This window comes from Amblyraja radiata, chromosome 12 (genome assembly GCF_010909765.2).
Source record: "Amblyraja radiata isolate CabotCenter1 chromosome 12, sAmbRad1.1.pri, whole genome shotgun sequence".
Lineage (NCBI taxonomy): Eukaryota > Metazoa > Chordata > Chondrichthyes > Rajiformes > Rajidae > Amblyraja > Amblyraja radiata.
In genome coordinates, this window is record NC_045967.1 from 58,151,700 (window position 1) to 58,167,732 (window position 16,033).

The 16,033-nt window shown below is 49.6% G+C and overlaps 1 protein-coding gene across 1 annotated transcript in view; it reads left to right on the forward strand.

Moving 5' to 3' along the window:
- Positions 1-5,536: 5,536 nt before the first annotated feature.
- Positions 5,537-16,033, forward strand: part of LOC116979318 (muscleblind-like protein 1) — a 27,963-nt gene continuing 17,466 nt past the window's right edge. Inside the window, exons 1-2 of the mRNA XM_033030925.1 lie at positions 5,537-5,761; positions 15,898-16,028. Coding sequence (XP_032886816.1) covers positions 5,588-5,761; positions 15,898-16,028 — 305 coding nt within the window. The 5' untranslated portion in view covers positions 5,537-5,587. The remainder of the gene's footprint in view (positions 5,762-15,897; positions 16,029-16,033) is intronic.

The following is a 16,033-nucleotide window of genomic DNA, read 5'->3' on the forward strand; positions in this document are numbered from 1 at the left end:
AGCGACTGCGACAGATCCCTTCGATGGTGGGGAGGTCAGAGCCGATGATGGACTGGGCAGTGGTCACGTCTTTCTGCATTCTTTTCCACTCCTGGACGCTCAAGTTGCCGAACCAAGCCACGATGCAACCAGTCAGCATGCTCTCTACTGTGCACCTGTGTATATATATCCATATATATGATCAAATATAGAAACATAGAAAATAGGTGCAGGAGGAGGCCATTCGGCCCTTCGAGCCAGCACCGCCATTCATTGTGATCATGGCTGATCATCCCCTATCAATAACCCGTGCCTGCCTTCTCTCCATATCCCTTGACTCCACTAGCCCCTAGAGCTCTATCTAACTCTCTCTTAAATCCATCCAGTGACTTGGCCTCCACTGCCCTCTGTGGCAGGGAATTCCACAAATTCCCATCTCTCTGGGTGAAAAAGTTTTTTCTCACCTCAGTCTTAAATGACCTCCCCTTTATTCCAAGACTGTGGCCCTGGTTCTGGACTCGCCCAACATTGGGAACATTTTTCCTGCATCTAGCTTGTCCAGTCCTTTTATAATTTTATATGTTTCTATAAGATCCTCCCTCATCCTTCTAAACTCCAGTGAATACAAGCCTAGTCTTTTCAATCTTTCCTCATATGACAGTCCCGCCATCCCAGGGATCAATCTCGTGAACCTACGCTGCACTGCCTCAATCACAAGGATGTCCTTCCTCAAATTAGGAGACCAAAACTGTACACAATACTCCAGATGTGGTCTCACCAGAGCCCTATACAACTGCAGAAGAACTATCTTGTATCTACTTCTGTCCCTTCATCTGGAATCTTATTCCAGGTACGGACTGCTCCGTGGAGAATGTTGCCCCTGAGGTCTCATAAATCCGCCCCTCTCACCTTAAGCCTGTGCCCTCTAGTTTTAGAATCCTCTACTCCGGGGAAAGAGACAGTGAGCGGTCACTTTATCCCTGCCCCTTGAATGAATGAATATGTTTATTGGTCAAGATTGTGCACATACAAGAAATTTGCCTTGATGCTCCGCCCACAAGTAACATCATGACACTCAGTAAACCATCAAAAATAACAAATAAAACATTATAATATTAAGAATAAAGCATTCTAGTTTAATGTTGGTCACACCTCAGTAAGGTCACCCCTCAGTAAGGTCACCCCTCAGCCTCTGACACTCGAGTCACAGTTAACATCCCTTGTATCTCTTCCAGTTTAATGCCGTTCTTCTAGTCGGGGCTGGGGAGGACCTGACGGGATTACTCCCGCACTTTAGGTGGGAGTGTCAGAAGGAACTGCAGATGCTGGTTTAAACCGAAGATAGACACAAAAAGCTGGAGTAACTCAGCGGGACAGGCAGCATCTCTGGAGAGAAGGAATGGGTGATGTTTTGGGTCGAGACCCTTCTTCAGACTGGTTAGGGATAAGGGAAACAAGAGATATAGACGATGATGTGGAGAGATAAAGAAGAATGAATGAAAGAAATGCAAAAAAGTAACATGATTAAGGAAACAGGTCATTGTTACAGTCGCTGCCTCAATAAGGCTGCCAGCATCATCAAGGACCCACACCATCCTGGCCACACACTCATCTCACCACTGCCATCAGGTAGAAGGTACAGGAGCCTGAAATCTGCAACATCCAGGTTCAGGAACAGCTACTTCCCCACAGCTATCAGACTATTAAACACAACTTCAAACAAACAGCCTATTGCACTTTATCTGTTCATTTATGTGTGTATATATATATGATCTATGTTATATAGACACACTGAACTCTTCTGTATTATGCCCACTATGTTCTGTTGTGCTGCAGCAAGCAAGAATATCATTGTCCTATCTGGGACACATGACAATAAAACTCTCTTGACTTGACTTATAAGCTGTTTGTTGGGTGAAAACGAGAAGCTGGTGCTACTTGGGTGGGTGAGGGATAGAGAGAGAGGGAATGCCGGGGCTACCTGAAGTGAGATAAATCAATATTCATACCACTGGGCTGTAAGCTATCCAAGCGAAATATGAGATGCTGTTCCTCCAATTTGTGTTTAGATGGGATCTTCTGCACATTCTGGGAGCGACACTGTTCATTGTATTGGGTTCTGTTCCATTGGACTAAGTGCTGGATAGTTTGTACAGATGGCAGCGTTGGCTTGTGGACTGGACTTTTATCATCAACTTGTATGTTGAATTATATATTGTTGAAGAGAAGAGTTTACAGAGTAGCGACACAAACTGCTGGAGTAACTCAGGGGGTCAGTCTGAAGAAGGGTCTCGACACGAAACTTCACCCATTCCTTCTCTCCACAGATGCTGCCTGTCCTGCTGAGTTACTCCAGCATTTTGTGTCTATGTTGGGTGTAAAGTTGTGAGTCTGTGGAATTCTCTGCGGTGGAGGCCGGTTCTCTGGATGCTTTCAAGAGAGAGCTAGATAGGGCTCTTAAAGATAACGGAGTCAGGAGATATGGGGAGAAGGCAGGAACGGGGTACTGATTGTGGATGATTAGCCATGATCACATTGAATGGCGGTGCTGGCTCGAAGGGCCGAATGGCCTACTCCTGCACCTATTGTCTATTGTCCAAAGCAGCATCTGCAGTTCCTTCCCATTCAGTTTTTAGAGTTTAGAGAGATACAGCACGGAGACAGGCCCTTCGGCCCACCGAGTCTGCGCTGACCAGCGATCCCCGCACACTTCCACTATCCTACACACTCGGGACAATTTACCATTTATTTTAACCAAAATGAATTAACCTACAAACCTGTACATTATTGGAGTGTTGGTGGAAACTGGAGCACCCGGAGAAACCCCACACTGTCCCACAGAGAGAGAGAGCGTGCAAACTCTGTACAGACAGCACCCGTAGTCAGGAATGAACCCGGGTCTTTTGTGCTGTAAGGCAGCAACTCTAACCACCTTTATCCACCTATCACTCACCAGGCTTTCTCCCCCCCCCCCCCCCCCCCCCCCCACCCTCACCTCACCACAATTGGTCTGAAAAGTCCCGACCCAAAACGTCACCTATCCATGTTCTCCACAGATGCTGCCTGACCCGCTGAGTTACTCCAGCACTTTTGTGTGTTTTTCTGGGGGTAATCCGGCATCTGCGGTTCCGTGTGCCCGCTGCCAGTTTTGGCACCGGATGTGGATCTGGTGAAATCCGTCATCATTGCACCGATGGCCATGTTGTGTGAGTGGGAGATATCGGTGAAGATGGGCGATGTGCTCCATGCCATCTTTCCCCCCCGATCGTGGATCCATTTAAATTCATTCTGCTGTTGTGGGTCAAAGGCAGCTGTGTCTTTGCCCTGTTATTGTGCCACCCCCTCCCCCCCAGCCCCCTCCACCTCCAGGGCCAGCCTCCACCGAAACCGTCCCCATTTTGTTTAAAGCACCCCCACCCCTCCCCACCCCTCCACCCTCTCGTGTGGACTAATCCGGGTTACCCTGGAGCTCACATCACCCACTCTAACACTGTGCCTGCACAAGCTTTCCTCTCTCTCCCTGCCTGGTCTGTTCCAGACCGACAAGCACACTCCCCCCCCACCCCTCACCCCCCACCCCATGTGGAGATCAAACGCCACAAACCTCACCCACCCACCCACCCACCCACCCACCCGGGAAATTAGTGAAACAGCAATGCAGACAGCTCCGTTATCCCTCCCTCTCCCCTCCCTCTCTCTCTCTCCCCTTTTCAAAGGGACTTCATTGTTTGTTTACTGCATGCTGCTGGATTCTCTTCCACTCTCTCTCCCTCTCTCTCTCCCTCTCTCTCCCTCTCCCTCTCCCTCTCTCTCCCCCCCCCCCCCCTCTCCCTCTCTCTCCCTCTCCCTCTCCCCCCCCCCCCCCTCTCTCTCTCTCTCTCTAGCATCTCATTCTGTGTCACTGCCAGCAGCCTACTGTGGCAGGCAGCCAGAAGCATTACAGGCATTTCACCGAACTGTGCTGAATCTCTCTCTGTCTCTTTCTCTCTGTCTCTCTCTGTCTCTGCTGCAGTTGGTATGGCGTGCTGTTTTCACCAGGGCATTGAGCCCAGGGAGGGGGGGGGGGGTGAGCAGTGGCGGGTGCCCAGGGTTGAGTGTAAACACACACACACACAGGGCTGGGTGGCTGGGTGAGTGAGTGAGTGGGTGGGTGGGTGTTTAGTGTGCGGGCCAGTGCAGCAGAGGCAGACTCAGGGTTGAGTGCACAGACACACACACACGCACACACACACGCACACGCACACACACACACACACACACACACACACACACACACACACACACACACACACACACACACAGGGCTGGCTGGGTGAGTGAGTGAGTGGGTGGGTGTTTAGTGTGCGGGCCAGTGCAGCACAGGCAGACTCAGGGTTGAGTGTACACACACACACACACAGGGCTGGGTGGGTGGGTGTGTGTTTAGTGTGCGGGCCAGTGCAGCACAGGCAGACTCAGGGCTTTCACTGTTGTGTTGGGCAGAGTGACGAATGCCTGGTGGAACAGATCAATATGAGTCGGCCATTCTCATTGGCCTTCCGCCTGCGCTCTGTCTGCAAGGCCGGTCCCAATTGGTTCAACTGTGGACCATGTGCAGCATTTTGAAGGGAAATGGCCTCTTTAGTGATCACCAATGTCTGCGTGTACTGTGAGCGGCTGTGTGTTTAATGTCCCCACATCCATGGCATGTTGCTGCTACCCCTGATTCACCAGCAGTGCCCTGCAGCAGCTCAAATGCTCTCCACCTCTCTCTCATACATTCTCTCTTTGTCCGCAGATTGTGAAAAGTGCCTTGACTGAAGAAGAATCTGCTGCTGCTGCTCCCACTTCTATTTTGGGCTATTTTTCCCCTTTTTGCGGCTGTACTTGAAGCAGCTTCGGAGACAACATTGTGCCCGTCCTGTATGTGTTTATTTTGGAGAAGGCTCGGATTATTTCCCTCTTCCCGGTCCTCTGCAGCTTCAGCAGCGTGTCATCATTGTTTCTCTCTCCCTCTCTCTCCCCCCCTCCTCTCTCTCTCTCTCTCTCTCCTCGTCTCTCTGCTGTGCTCCATATCCATCGCCTGTAACGGTCGGTGAATGCACCATCTGAGTCTCCGTCAGCCCGGGACCAGTGTGCAACCGGGAGGAGAGCAGTCGGCAACATATGCTCCGGGAAAATTAATCACAGTTACTGGAGAGATCGGCATTCCAGCGACAAGCTGCTGACATCTTCCACCAACATCTTGGCACAAAAGGGGATTTTATATATATATATATATTTGCCAGCGCACATCGTGAGGGCCTCGCCGCTCGCTATCCAATGCTCGCCAGTTTGTGTGATGAATTATTTTTAATTTAAGATTCGCTGTTTAACCAACTGACGAACTGAACTGAAAACCTAAGTGCTGCGAAGAAAACAAAAGGAATATATTTTTTTGACCAAAGGAACAAGTTTATTTGTCGAGCTATCATTTTAACTGACTTTTATACACTTTTTTCTAAGACTGGTACTGCTGGCTGGGCTGGGTGGGGGAGAAGACAAGGGGACACAGTTTTGGGGGTGCAGGTGGGTGGGGTGAGTTGAGGGGGGGGGGGGGGGGGATTTTGTTCTCCCTCCGTTGCCGAATATGGCTGTCAATGTTTCGATGATCCGGGACACAAAATGGCTGACTCTGGAGGTGTGCCGGGAATATCAGAGGGGGACTTGTTCCCGGTCCGATGCAGAGTGCAAGTTTGCTCATCCCTCACGCAGTTGCCACGTAGAGAATGGCCGTGTCATTGCCTGCTTTGACTCCCTGAAGGTAAGGACTTCATTCAGTCGGGGTCCGATCTCTGGTTGGTATGGTGGTATGGTCGCTACGACACTCTATATGTCACCTGTAGCGAGCTACAGTGAGATCCATTTGTGTACACACTTCAGTACAAGTGGAAACAGGCCCTTCGGCCCAACTTGCCCACACCGGCCTACATGCCCCAGCTACACTAGTCCCACCTGCCCGTGTTTGGTCCATATCCCTCCAAACCTGTATCACTATACATAAACACTTAGATACATCTTGGATAAGCATGTCATGTACAGTACAAGTGTATCGTAGTAGTACAGTGAGATAGAGTCGCCAGTTTGGGGCCATTTCCAAGTCCCAGTTGTTGTAAGTGCAGGGATCTTGACCTGACCATGAAGGCCCGTTGTCATGGTGACGTTGCAGGCTCGGCCTGGCCAAGCATAGCCGTGGTGATCTCCGCCGTTGCTCCACCGTTGTAGGCCGCGTGCGGTCCACGTGCCGGGTCCATGTGCCGAGCTCCAGGCTGCTGCAGGGCCTCTAGTGGCCACTCCCCCGTCTAGACCGTGCACTCCCTCCCGCAGCCACTCTGCTCACCAGCCCTCCAGGTGTGTTCCCGTGGGCCCTTGTGTTAAGTAAGTAAGTTTATTGGCCAAGTATTCACATACAAGGAATTTGCCTTGGTGCTCCGCCCACAAGTGACAACATGACATACAGTGACAGTTACGAATGACTCAGAAAACACGAAACATTGATAATAATAAAACATTAATAATAAAACACCATTGATCAAGCACGTGAACCAACAAAATACCAGATCATCCCACTGGATTGCTGATCTCCTCCGTTACCTTCTGTCTAGATCAGTACGGATGATGGGGTTAGGAGGGAGAGATAGATCAGCCACGATTGAATGGCAGAGTAGACTTGTTGGGCCGAATGGCCTAATAGAAAGGAAGAGGCGGAGACAGTAGGCTGTGGGAGAGCTGGGAAGGGGAGGGGAAGGAGGGAGAAAGCAAGGACTACCTGAAATTGTAGAAGTCAATCTTCATACCACACCCGCTGGGTTTCTCCAGCATTTTTGTCTCCCCTCGATTTTTCCAACATCTGCAGTTCTTTCTTAAACAAAGGTGTCAAGATAGTCAGATTCCGCACCTCCACCCCACCTCAGGTGAAACCTCTCCCCTCCTGTCATTCTGCCCATCAACCTGTAACTGTGTCTCCAATATGGGCAGGTTGTCTTTTAGCAAGAAGACCAATTGAAGAAGGCGGGAAGATATCAACGGATTGGCAAATGGAACTAAATGGTACAGATACAGCAGGCAGTGAAGAAAGCCTTTATAACAAGAGGAATCAAATATAGGAGCAAAGAGGTCCTTCTGCAGTTGCACAGAGCCCTAGTGAGACCACACCTGGAGTATTGTGTGCAGTTTTGGTCCCCTAATTTGAGGAAGGACATTCTTGCTATTGAGGGAGTGCAGCGTAGGTTTACAAGGTTAATTCCCGGGATGGCGGGACTGTCGTATGCTGAGAGAATGGAGCAGCTGGGCTTGTACACTCTGGAGTTTAGAAGGGTGAGAGGGGATCTCATTGAAACATATCAGATTGTTAAGGGCTTGGACAGGCTAGAGGCAGGAAACATGTCCCCGATGTTGGGGGAGTCCAGAACCAGGGACCACAGTTTAAGAATAAGGAGTAAGCCATTTAGAAAGGAGACGAGGAAACATTTTTTCTCACAGAGAGTGGTGAGTCTGTGGAATTCTCTGCCTCAGAGGGTGGTGGGGGCCGGTTCTCTGGATGCTTTCAAGAGAGAGCTAGATAGGGCTCTTAAAGATAGTGGAGTCAGGGGATATGGGGAGAAGGCAGGAACGAGGTACTGATTGTCAAGTCAAGTCAAGTTTATTCGTCACATACACATACGAGATGTGCAGTGAAATGAAAAGTGGCATTGAATGGCGGTGCTGGCTCGAAGGGCCGAATGGCCTCCTGCACCTATTGTCTATTGTCTATAAATCTCCAGCAACACAAGGCCTTGTATTAGGAGGAGCAAAGGAAAATATCTCAGCTCAGGGACACACAATTTATCATTTCATTGGGTCGACTGGGCTTGTATTCCCTGGAGTTTAGAAGGATGAGAGGAGATCTTACAGAAACATATAAAGTTCTTAAGGGATTTCAATGCCAATTTGGTCGCCCAATTATAGGAAGGATGTCAACAAAATAGAGAGAGTACAGAGGAGATTTACTAGAATGTTGCCTGGGTTTCAACAACTAAGTTACAGAGATAGGTTGAATAAGTTAGGTCTTTATTCTCTGGAGCGCAGAAGGTTAAGGGGGGACTTGATAGATGTCTTTAAAATGATGAGAGGGATAGACAGAGTTGATGTGATCAAGCTTTTCCCTTTGAGAATAGGGAAGATTCAAACAAGAGGACGACTTCAGAATTAAGGGACAGAAGTTTAGGGGTAACATGAGGGGTAACTTCTTTACTCAGAGAGTGGTAGCGGTGTGGAATGAGCTTCCAGTGGAAGTGGTGGCGGCAGGTTCATTGGTATCATTTAAAAATAAATTGGATAGGCATATGGATGAGAAGGGAATGGAGGGTTATGGTATGAGTGCAGGCAGGTGGGACTAAGGGGAAAAAAGTTGTTCGGCACGGACTTGTAGGGCCGAGATGGCCTGTTTCCGTGCTGTAATTGTTATATGGTTATATGATTGGACAGGCTAGAGGCAGGAAAAATGTTCCCGATGTTGGGGGAGTCCAGAACCAGGGGTCACAGTTTAAGAATAAGATGTAGGCCATTTAGGACTTATAGACAATAGGTGCAGGAGTAGGCCATTCGGCCCTTCGAGCCAGCACCGCCATTCAATGTGATCATGGCTGATCATCCATAATCAGTAAATCAGTAACCCCGTTCCTGCCTTCTCCCCATATCCCCTGACTCCGCTATCTTTAAGAGCCCAATCAAGCTCTCTCTTGAAAGCATCCAGAGAACCGGCCTCCACCGCCCTCTGAGGCAGAGAATTCCACAGACTCACTACTCTCTGTGTGAAAAAGTGTTTCCTCATCTCCGTTCTAAATGGCTTACTCCTTATTCTTAAACTGTGTGTGGCCCCTGGTTCTGGACTCCCCCAACATCGGGAACACGTTTCCTGCCTCTAGCGTGTCCAATCCCTTAATAACTGAGATGAGGAAAAACTTTTTCACCCACAGAGTTGTGAATCTGTGGAATTCTCTGCCACAGAGAGCAGTGGAGGCCAATTCACTAGATGTTTTCAAGAGAGAGTTAGAGTTAACTCTTGGGGCGAACGGAATCAAGGGATATGGGGAAAAAGCAGGAACGGGATACAGATTATGGATGATCAGCCAAACATACCTGGCTAATGAAGTATCATTGTGATTGTGATTATACGTAGACAAATAAAGCTGGAGTAACTCAGCAGGTGAGGCAGCATCTATGGAGAGAAGGAATAGGCGACGTTTCAGGTCAAGACCCTTCTTCAGGCTGATGTTGGGTGGGGCGTGGGGGGGGGGGGGGGCAGGAAAAAGAGAGGAAGAGGTGTAAACTTGGGTGTTATCTACTCAAGTTTACACCCCAGCGATAGGAACATTGACTTCTCCAAATTCAGGTAGTCCCCGCTTTCTCCCTCCTTCCCCTCCCCTTCCCAGCTCTCCCACAGCCCACTGTCTCCGCCTCTTCCTTTCTTCTTCCCGCCCCCCCCCGACATCAGACTGAAGAAGGGTCTCGACCCGATACGTCACCTATTCCTTCGCTCCACAGATGCTGCCTCACCCGCTGAGTTGCTCCAGCATTTTTGTCTACCTTCGATTCTTCCAGCATCTGCCGTTCTTTCTTAAACAAGTGATTGTGATTTTGATCACGTTGAATGGCAGTGCTAGCTCAAAGGGCCGAATGGCCTGCTCCTGCACATATTTTCTATGTTTCTATTCATGATAAGCCCTCTGTCAGTCTACTTTATCCTAAAGACAACACCCCCTCCCAGCAACGGAAGGTCCCTTCCACAAGCCCATGGTTGTCCAAGTGTGGCCACAGCCTTGTAGATGTCACGTGGCCTTAGAAACATAGACATAGACAATAGGTGCAGGAGAAGGCCATTCGGCCCTTCGAGCCTGCACCGCCATTCAATATGATCATGGCTGATCATCCAACTCAGTATCCTGTACCTGCCTTCTCTCCATACCCCCTGATCCCTTTAGCCACAAGGGCCACATCTAACTCCCTCTTAAATATAGCCAATGAACTGGCCTCAACTACTTTCTGTGGCAGAGAATTCCACAGATTCACCACTCTCTGTGTGAAAAATGTTTTTCTCATCTCGGTCCTAAAAGATTTCCCCCTTATCCTTAAACTGTGACCCCTTGTTCTGGACTTCCCCAACATCGGGAACAATCTTCCTGCATCTAGCCTGTCCAACCCCTTAAGAATTTTGTAAGTTTCTATAAGATCCCCCCTCAATCTTCTAAATTCTAGGCAGTACAAGCCGAGTCTATCCAGTCTTTCTTCATATGAAAGTCCTGACATCCCAGGAATCAGTCTGGTGAACCTTCGCTGTACTCCCTCTATGGCAAGAATGTCTTTCCTCAGATTAGGAGACCAAAAGTGTACGCAATACTCCAGGTGTGGTCTCACCAAGACCCTGTACATCTGCAGTAGAACCTCCCTGCTCCTGTACTCCAGGTGTGGTCTCACCAAGACCCTGTACAACTGCAGTAGAACCTCCCTGCTCCTGTACTCCAGGTGTGGTCTCACCAAGACCCTGTGCTTGGTGCATGGACCAGTGCTCTGGTGGACGTCAGCCCGGCCTTCCTCTTGCATTGGATGCCTTGGCTAACGCATCACCTTGACCACCTCACCTGCCGGAGGTGTGTGGATGTGCGGCACAACATCCCTCCATAACAAGAGGAGTCGAATATAGGAGCAAAGTGGTCCTTCTGCAGTTGTACAGGGCCCTCGTGAGACCACACCTGGAGTATTGTGTGCAGTTTTGGTCCCCTAATTTGAGGAAGGACATTCTTGCTATTGAGGGAGTGCAGCGTAGGTTTACAAGGTTAATTCCCGGGATGGCGGGACTGTCATATGCTGAGAGAATGGAGCAGCTGGGCTTGTACACTCTGGAGTTTAGAAGGATGAGAGGGGATCTTATTGGAACATATAAGATTGTTAAGGGTTTGGACACGCTAGAGGCAGGAAACATGTTCCCGATGTTGGGGGAGTCCAGAACCAGGGGCCACAGTTTAAGAATAAGGAGTAAGCCATTTAGAAAGGAGACGAGGAAACCCTTTTTCTCACAGAGAGTTGTGAGTCTGTGGAATTCTCTGCCTCAGAGGGCAGTGGAGGCCGGTTCTCTGGATACTTTCAAGAGAGAGCTAGATAGGGCTCTTAAAGATAGCGGAGTCAGGGGATATGGGGAGAAGGCAGGAACGGGGTACTGATTGGGGATGATCAGCCATGATCACATTGAATGGCGGTGCTGGCTCGAAGGGCTGAATGGCCTCCTCCTGTACCTATTGTCTATTGTCGGTGCGGACTGAGTGGGACGTAGAGCCTGTTTCAGCGCTGTATCTCTAAACTAAATATACTAAAGTGTTCCCTACTGCCAGGCAGTGACAGCCACACAGCACTGAGCAGGGTGAAGGATGAGCTGGCACCACTCTGCTGAGCCAAGCATCCCATCATTCAACCATCCAGTGGGCTGGGCAGAGCAAGGTGGTGACATTGTTGACAGGAGGGGATAGTGGCAACGTAAATGCAGCCCAACATTGGGGGCAGGGTGTGCGATTGGAAGCTGCAGGGTGGCATGGATCAGTACTGGAGCAGCAAGAGGCTCTGAAGGACAGGCGTGGCAGACCAGGACTGATCAGCTCATAACATGCGGAGCTGATGAGACCAGAACATGTTTCCTGCCTCTAGCGTGTCCAAACCCTTAACAATCTTATATGTTTCCAGTAGAGTCCAATCAAAGTTAGTCCAAGGGTCTGGACAAGAGACTCTGTGCGTCTACCCGATCTATTCCTCTCATGATTTTATACACCTCTATAAGATCACACCTCATCGTCCTGCACTCCATGGAATAAGTCTCTAGCCTACCTAATCTCTCCATCTTGCATAGACAATAGGTGCAGGAGCTGGCCATTCGCCAAGTCCTGGCAACATCCTGGTAAATCATTTCTGAACCCTTTCAAGCTTGACAACATTTTTACTCGAACACGGTGCCCAGAACTGAACACAATACTCTAAATGTGGCCTCGCCAACATCTTATACATCTGCAACATGACCTCCCAACGTCTATACTCAACACTCTGAGGTACTGAAGCCAGCTGGGTGATGCTTGGAATGGGGGGTGTAACAGATGTAGATGGGTTTGTATGCGGCATGTTTGCTCGTTGGCGGTTCTGATGATTGTGGTCAAAGCTGGAGAGAAATGATATTCTTTGATTGCCTTTTCAGCCAAAAGCTGCTGGAATACGAGGGGTTAATTCCACTGAGGCTTCCAGTGTGAAACTGAGAGACGTTATTGCAAGGGACAAGTAAATTCCTATGATCAAACAGTTTGTTTCACACGTTTAAGATGCCCTGAAGCAACTCTCAACCAATTGCCGGCCCTCCTTCAATAGTCCACTCATTCTGTACAAACAAGGAACTGCAGATGCTGGTTTACCAAGAAAAGACACAAAGTGCGGGAGTAACTCAGCAGGTCAGGCAGCATCTCTGGAGAGCACTGACAATCAGTCTGATGTAGGGTCTCGACCCAAAACGTCACCTATCCATGTTCTCCACAGATGCTGCCTGACCCGCTGAGTTACTCCAGCACTGTGTGAAACGTCACCTATCCATGTTCTCCACAGATGCTGCCTGACCCGCTGAGTAACTCCAGACACCTGGTGTTTCTTTTTATCAGATTGATGTTTGTTGAGCAATAATGGTTTGGGAGTGAAGCTGTGGAAAAGGAGATGAGATGTGGAATAGCCGGCAGTCTCACTATCTGGCAACTGCACCATTCCAGCACCAAAATGAACCAATCTCCAGGGGGTTAACCTATGATGAGCGTTTGTCGGCACTGGGCCTGTACTCACTGGAATTTAGAAGCATGAGGGGGACCTCATTGAAACGTACAGAATAGTGAAAGGCTTGGATAGAGTGGATGTGGAGAGGATGTTTCCACTAATAGGAGAGTCCAGGACACAGCCTCATAATAAAATGATGCACCTTTCGAAACAAGATGAGGAAGAGTTTCTTTAGTCGGAGGGAGGTGAATCTGTGGAATTCATTGCCACAGGTGACAGTGGAGGCCAAGTCCATGAATATATTTAAGGCAGAGATAGACAGATTCTTGATTAGTGGGGATGTCAAGGGTTATGGGGAGAAGCCAATAGATTGGGGTTGAGAGGAAAAGATAGATCAGCCATGATTGAATGGCGGAGTAGACCTCTTCAGAATGGCCTACTGCTGCTTACATATATACAGGGATATGGGCCAAAAGCGGGCAGGTGGGACTAGTGTAGCTGGGACATGTTGGCCCCTGTGGGCAAGTTGGGCTGAAGGGCCTGTTTCCACACTGTATCACTCTATGACTCTGCTCCTATGACATGTACCAACTAGTGAGTGGTCCTGAACTCCCGTCTACCTCATTGGAGACCCTTGGACCATTTTAAATCGGACTTTACTGGACTACACATGTTGCACTAAACATTATTCTCTTTATCATGCATCCTACACTCTGTAATCTGTGTCGGAAGGAACTGCAGATGCTGGCTTAAACCGAAGATAGACACAAAATGCTGGAGTAACTCAGCGGGACAGGCAGCATCTGTGGAGAGAAGGAATGGGTGACGATTCTGGTCGAGACCCTTCTTCAGACTAGTCTACAGCAAAGATTATAGAGTAAACTGTGACCCCTGGTTCTGGACTCCCCCAACATCGGGAACATGTTTCCTGCCTCTAGTGTGTCCAAACCCTTAACAATCTTATATGTTTCAATGAGGTACCCTCTCATCCTTCTAAACTCCAGAGTGTACAAGCCCAGCTGCTCCAATCTCCCAGCATATGACAGTCCCACCATCCCGGGAATTAACCTTGTAAACCTACGCTGCACTCCCTCAATAGCAAGAATGTCCTTCCTCAAATTAGGGGACCAAAACTGCACACAATAACTGCAGACGTTCAATTTTGTAGGTTAATTAGCTTCAGTGAAATTGTAGATGGTTGCTTGTGTGTCGGTGTAGTGTGTAGCAGCGTGATCGCTGGTTGGCCGAAGGGTCTGTTTCCATGTTGTATCTCCATACTAAACAACCTCCATGATAATCCTGAACACGGGGATGTGTCTCGGCCCGACTACACTCCCTGTACACTCACAGCCGAGTTGTGTTGTCCTCTCATTCCACGGACTAGTCTGTGCTTGACTCCACTCCGGCAGGTTGGTACTCGAACAATAACACGACCGAGTACTGCAAGGAGATGTCAACAAGATGCTGGAGCAGGCCATTGTAGACAAGGATGGGGCAGTGCACAGGCATCCAGTCATCAGCAATGGTGCATCTACACCTCACGCTGCCTCAGCAAGGCCAGCAGCATCATCAAGGACCAGTCGCACACTGGCCACTCCCACTTCTCCCCTTTCCCATCAGGCAAAAGGTACAGAAGTGTGAACATACACACCTCCAGATTCAGGGACAGTTTCTTCCCAGCTGTTATCAGGCAACTGTACCATCCTACCACAACCAGAGAGTAGTGCTGGACTACTATCTACCTCACTGGTGACCCTCGGTCTGAAGAAGGATCTCAACCCGAAACGTTGCCTATTTCCTTCGCTCCAAAGATGCTGCTGCACCCGCTGAGTTTCTCCAGCATTTTTGTCTATCTTCAATTTTCCAGCATCTGCAGTTCCTTCTTAAACACTCGAACTATCAGACTTTACTGGTTTTACCTTGATTCAAATATTATTCCCTTATCATGTATTTGTACACTGTAAATGGCTGAATTGTAATCATGTATTGTCTTTCTGCTGGCTGGTTAGCACACAACACAAGCTTTTAACTGTACCTCGGTACACGTGACAATAGACTGGTCTGTAGAATGGTGATGGTGGACAACGTTCCCGTTTCCAGTGTGTAGATGTCAACAACAGTTTGTCCTGGTTCAACCATATTAACTCTACTTCCTCGGAGACTCTGTTGCAGTAACTCGATCTTTGTTTGCACTTGGAGAAGTTTCCTGGGTTTCATGTGTGACTCTGCCAATGAGCCAGCCTACAGATGGCCGCCCGTATATTACTGCCTGGTGCTCTTCTACATGGTGGAGATAGCAATGAACCAGGGGGGCCAAATGTAAAGAAGCTTCACCTCGACAAGTACGAGACAGTGCTGTCATATGCAGCTTGTTTATGACAGAATCACCTTCATTCTTGTACCGTGGGAGATCATGTTGTGGTCATCTTATTCGTCTGTGACCATAAACTGCCCCAAGATCATGTGGGAGACACAAGGAACTGCAGATGCTGCTTTACAAAAAAAGACACAAAGTGCTGGAGTAACTCAGCGGGTCAGACAACATCTCTGGAGAAAAGGAATGCATGACGTTTATGGTCGGGACCCTTCTTGAGACTGATTGTAGGAGTGGGTAGTTCACCCAACGGGCCATCTCCCCCAATGGGCCCTTGGTGCTGTACCCCACCCACCGTGCCAATATCACCCAATAGTTCAACCTCACCCACCCACACCCACCCACCCTCACCCACCCTCACCCACCCACCCTCACCCACCCACCCTCACCCACCCTCACCCACCCACCCTCACCCACCCTCACCCACCCACCCTCACCCACCCTCACCCACCCACCCTCACCCTCACCCACCCTCACCCACCCACCCTCACCCACCCACCCACACCCACACCCACCCTCACCCACCCACCCACACCCACCCACACCCACCTCACCCACCCACACTGACCCACCTCCCCCTCACCAACCTCACCCACCCACCCACCCACACCCACCTCACCCACCCACACCCACCTCACCCACCCACACTGACCCACCTCCCCCTCACCAACCTCACCCACTCTCACCCACCCTCACACACCCACCCACCCCCACCCTGTGCCACCACCATGGTTGTTGTGTTCTTGCCCCCACAGAGCCGCTGTACGCGGGAGAACTGCAAGTACCTGCACCCGCCGCCGCACTTGAAAACCCAGCTGGAGATCAACGGGCGCAACAATCTGATCCAGCAGAAAACGGCAGCGGCCATGTTGGCGCAACAGATGCAGTTCA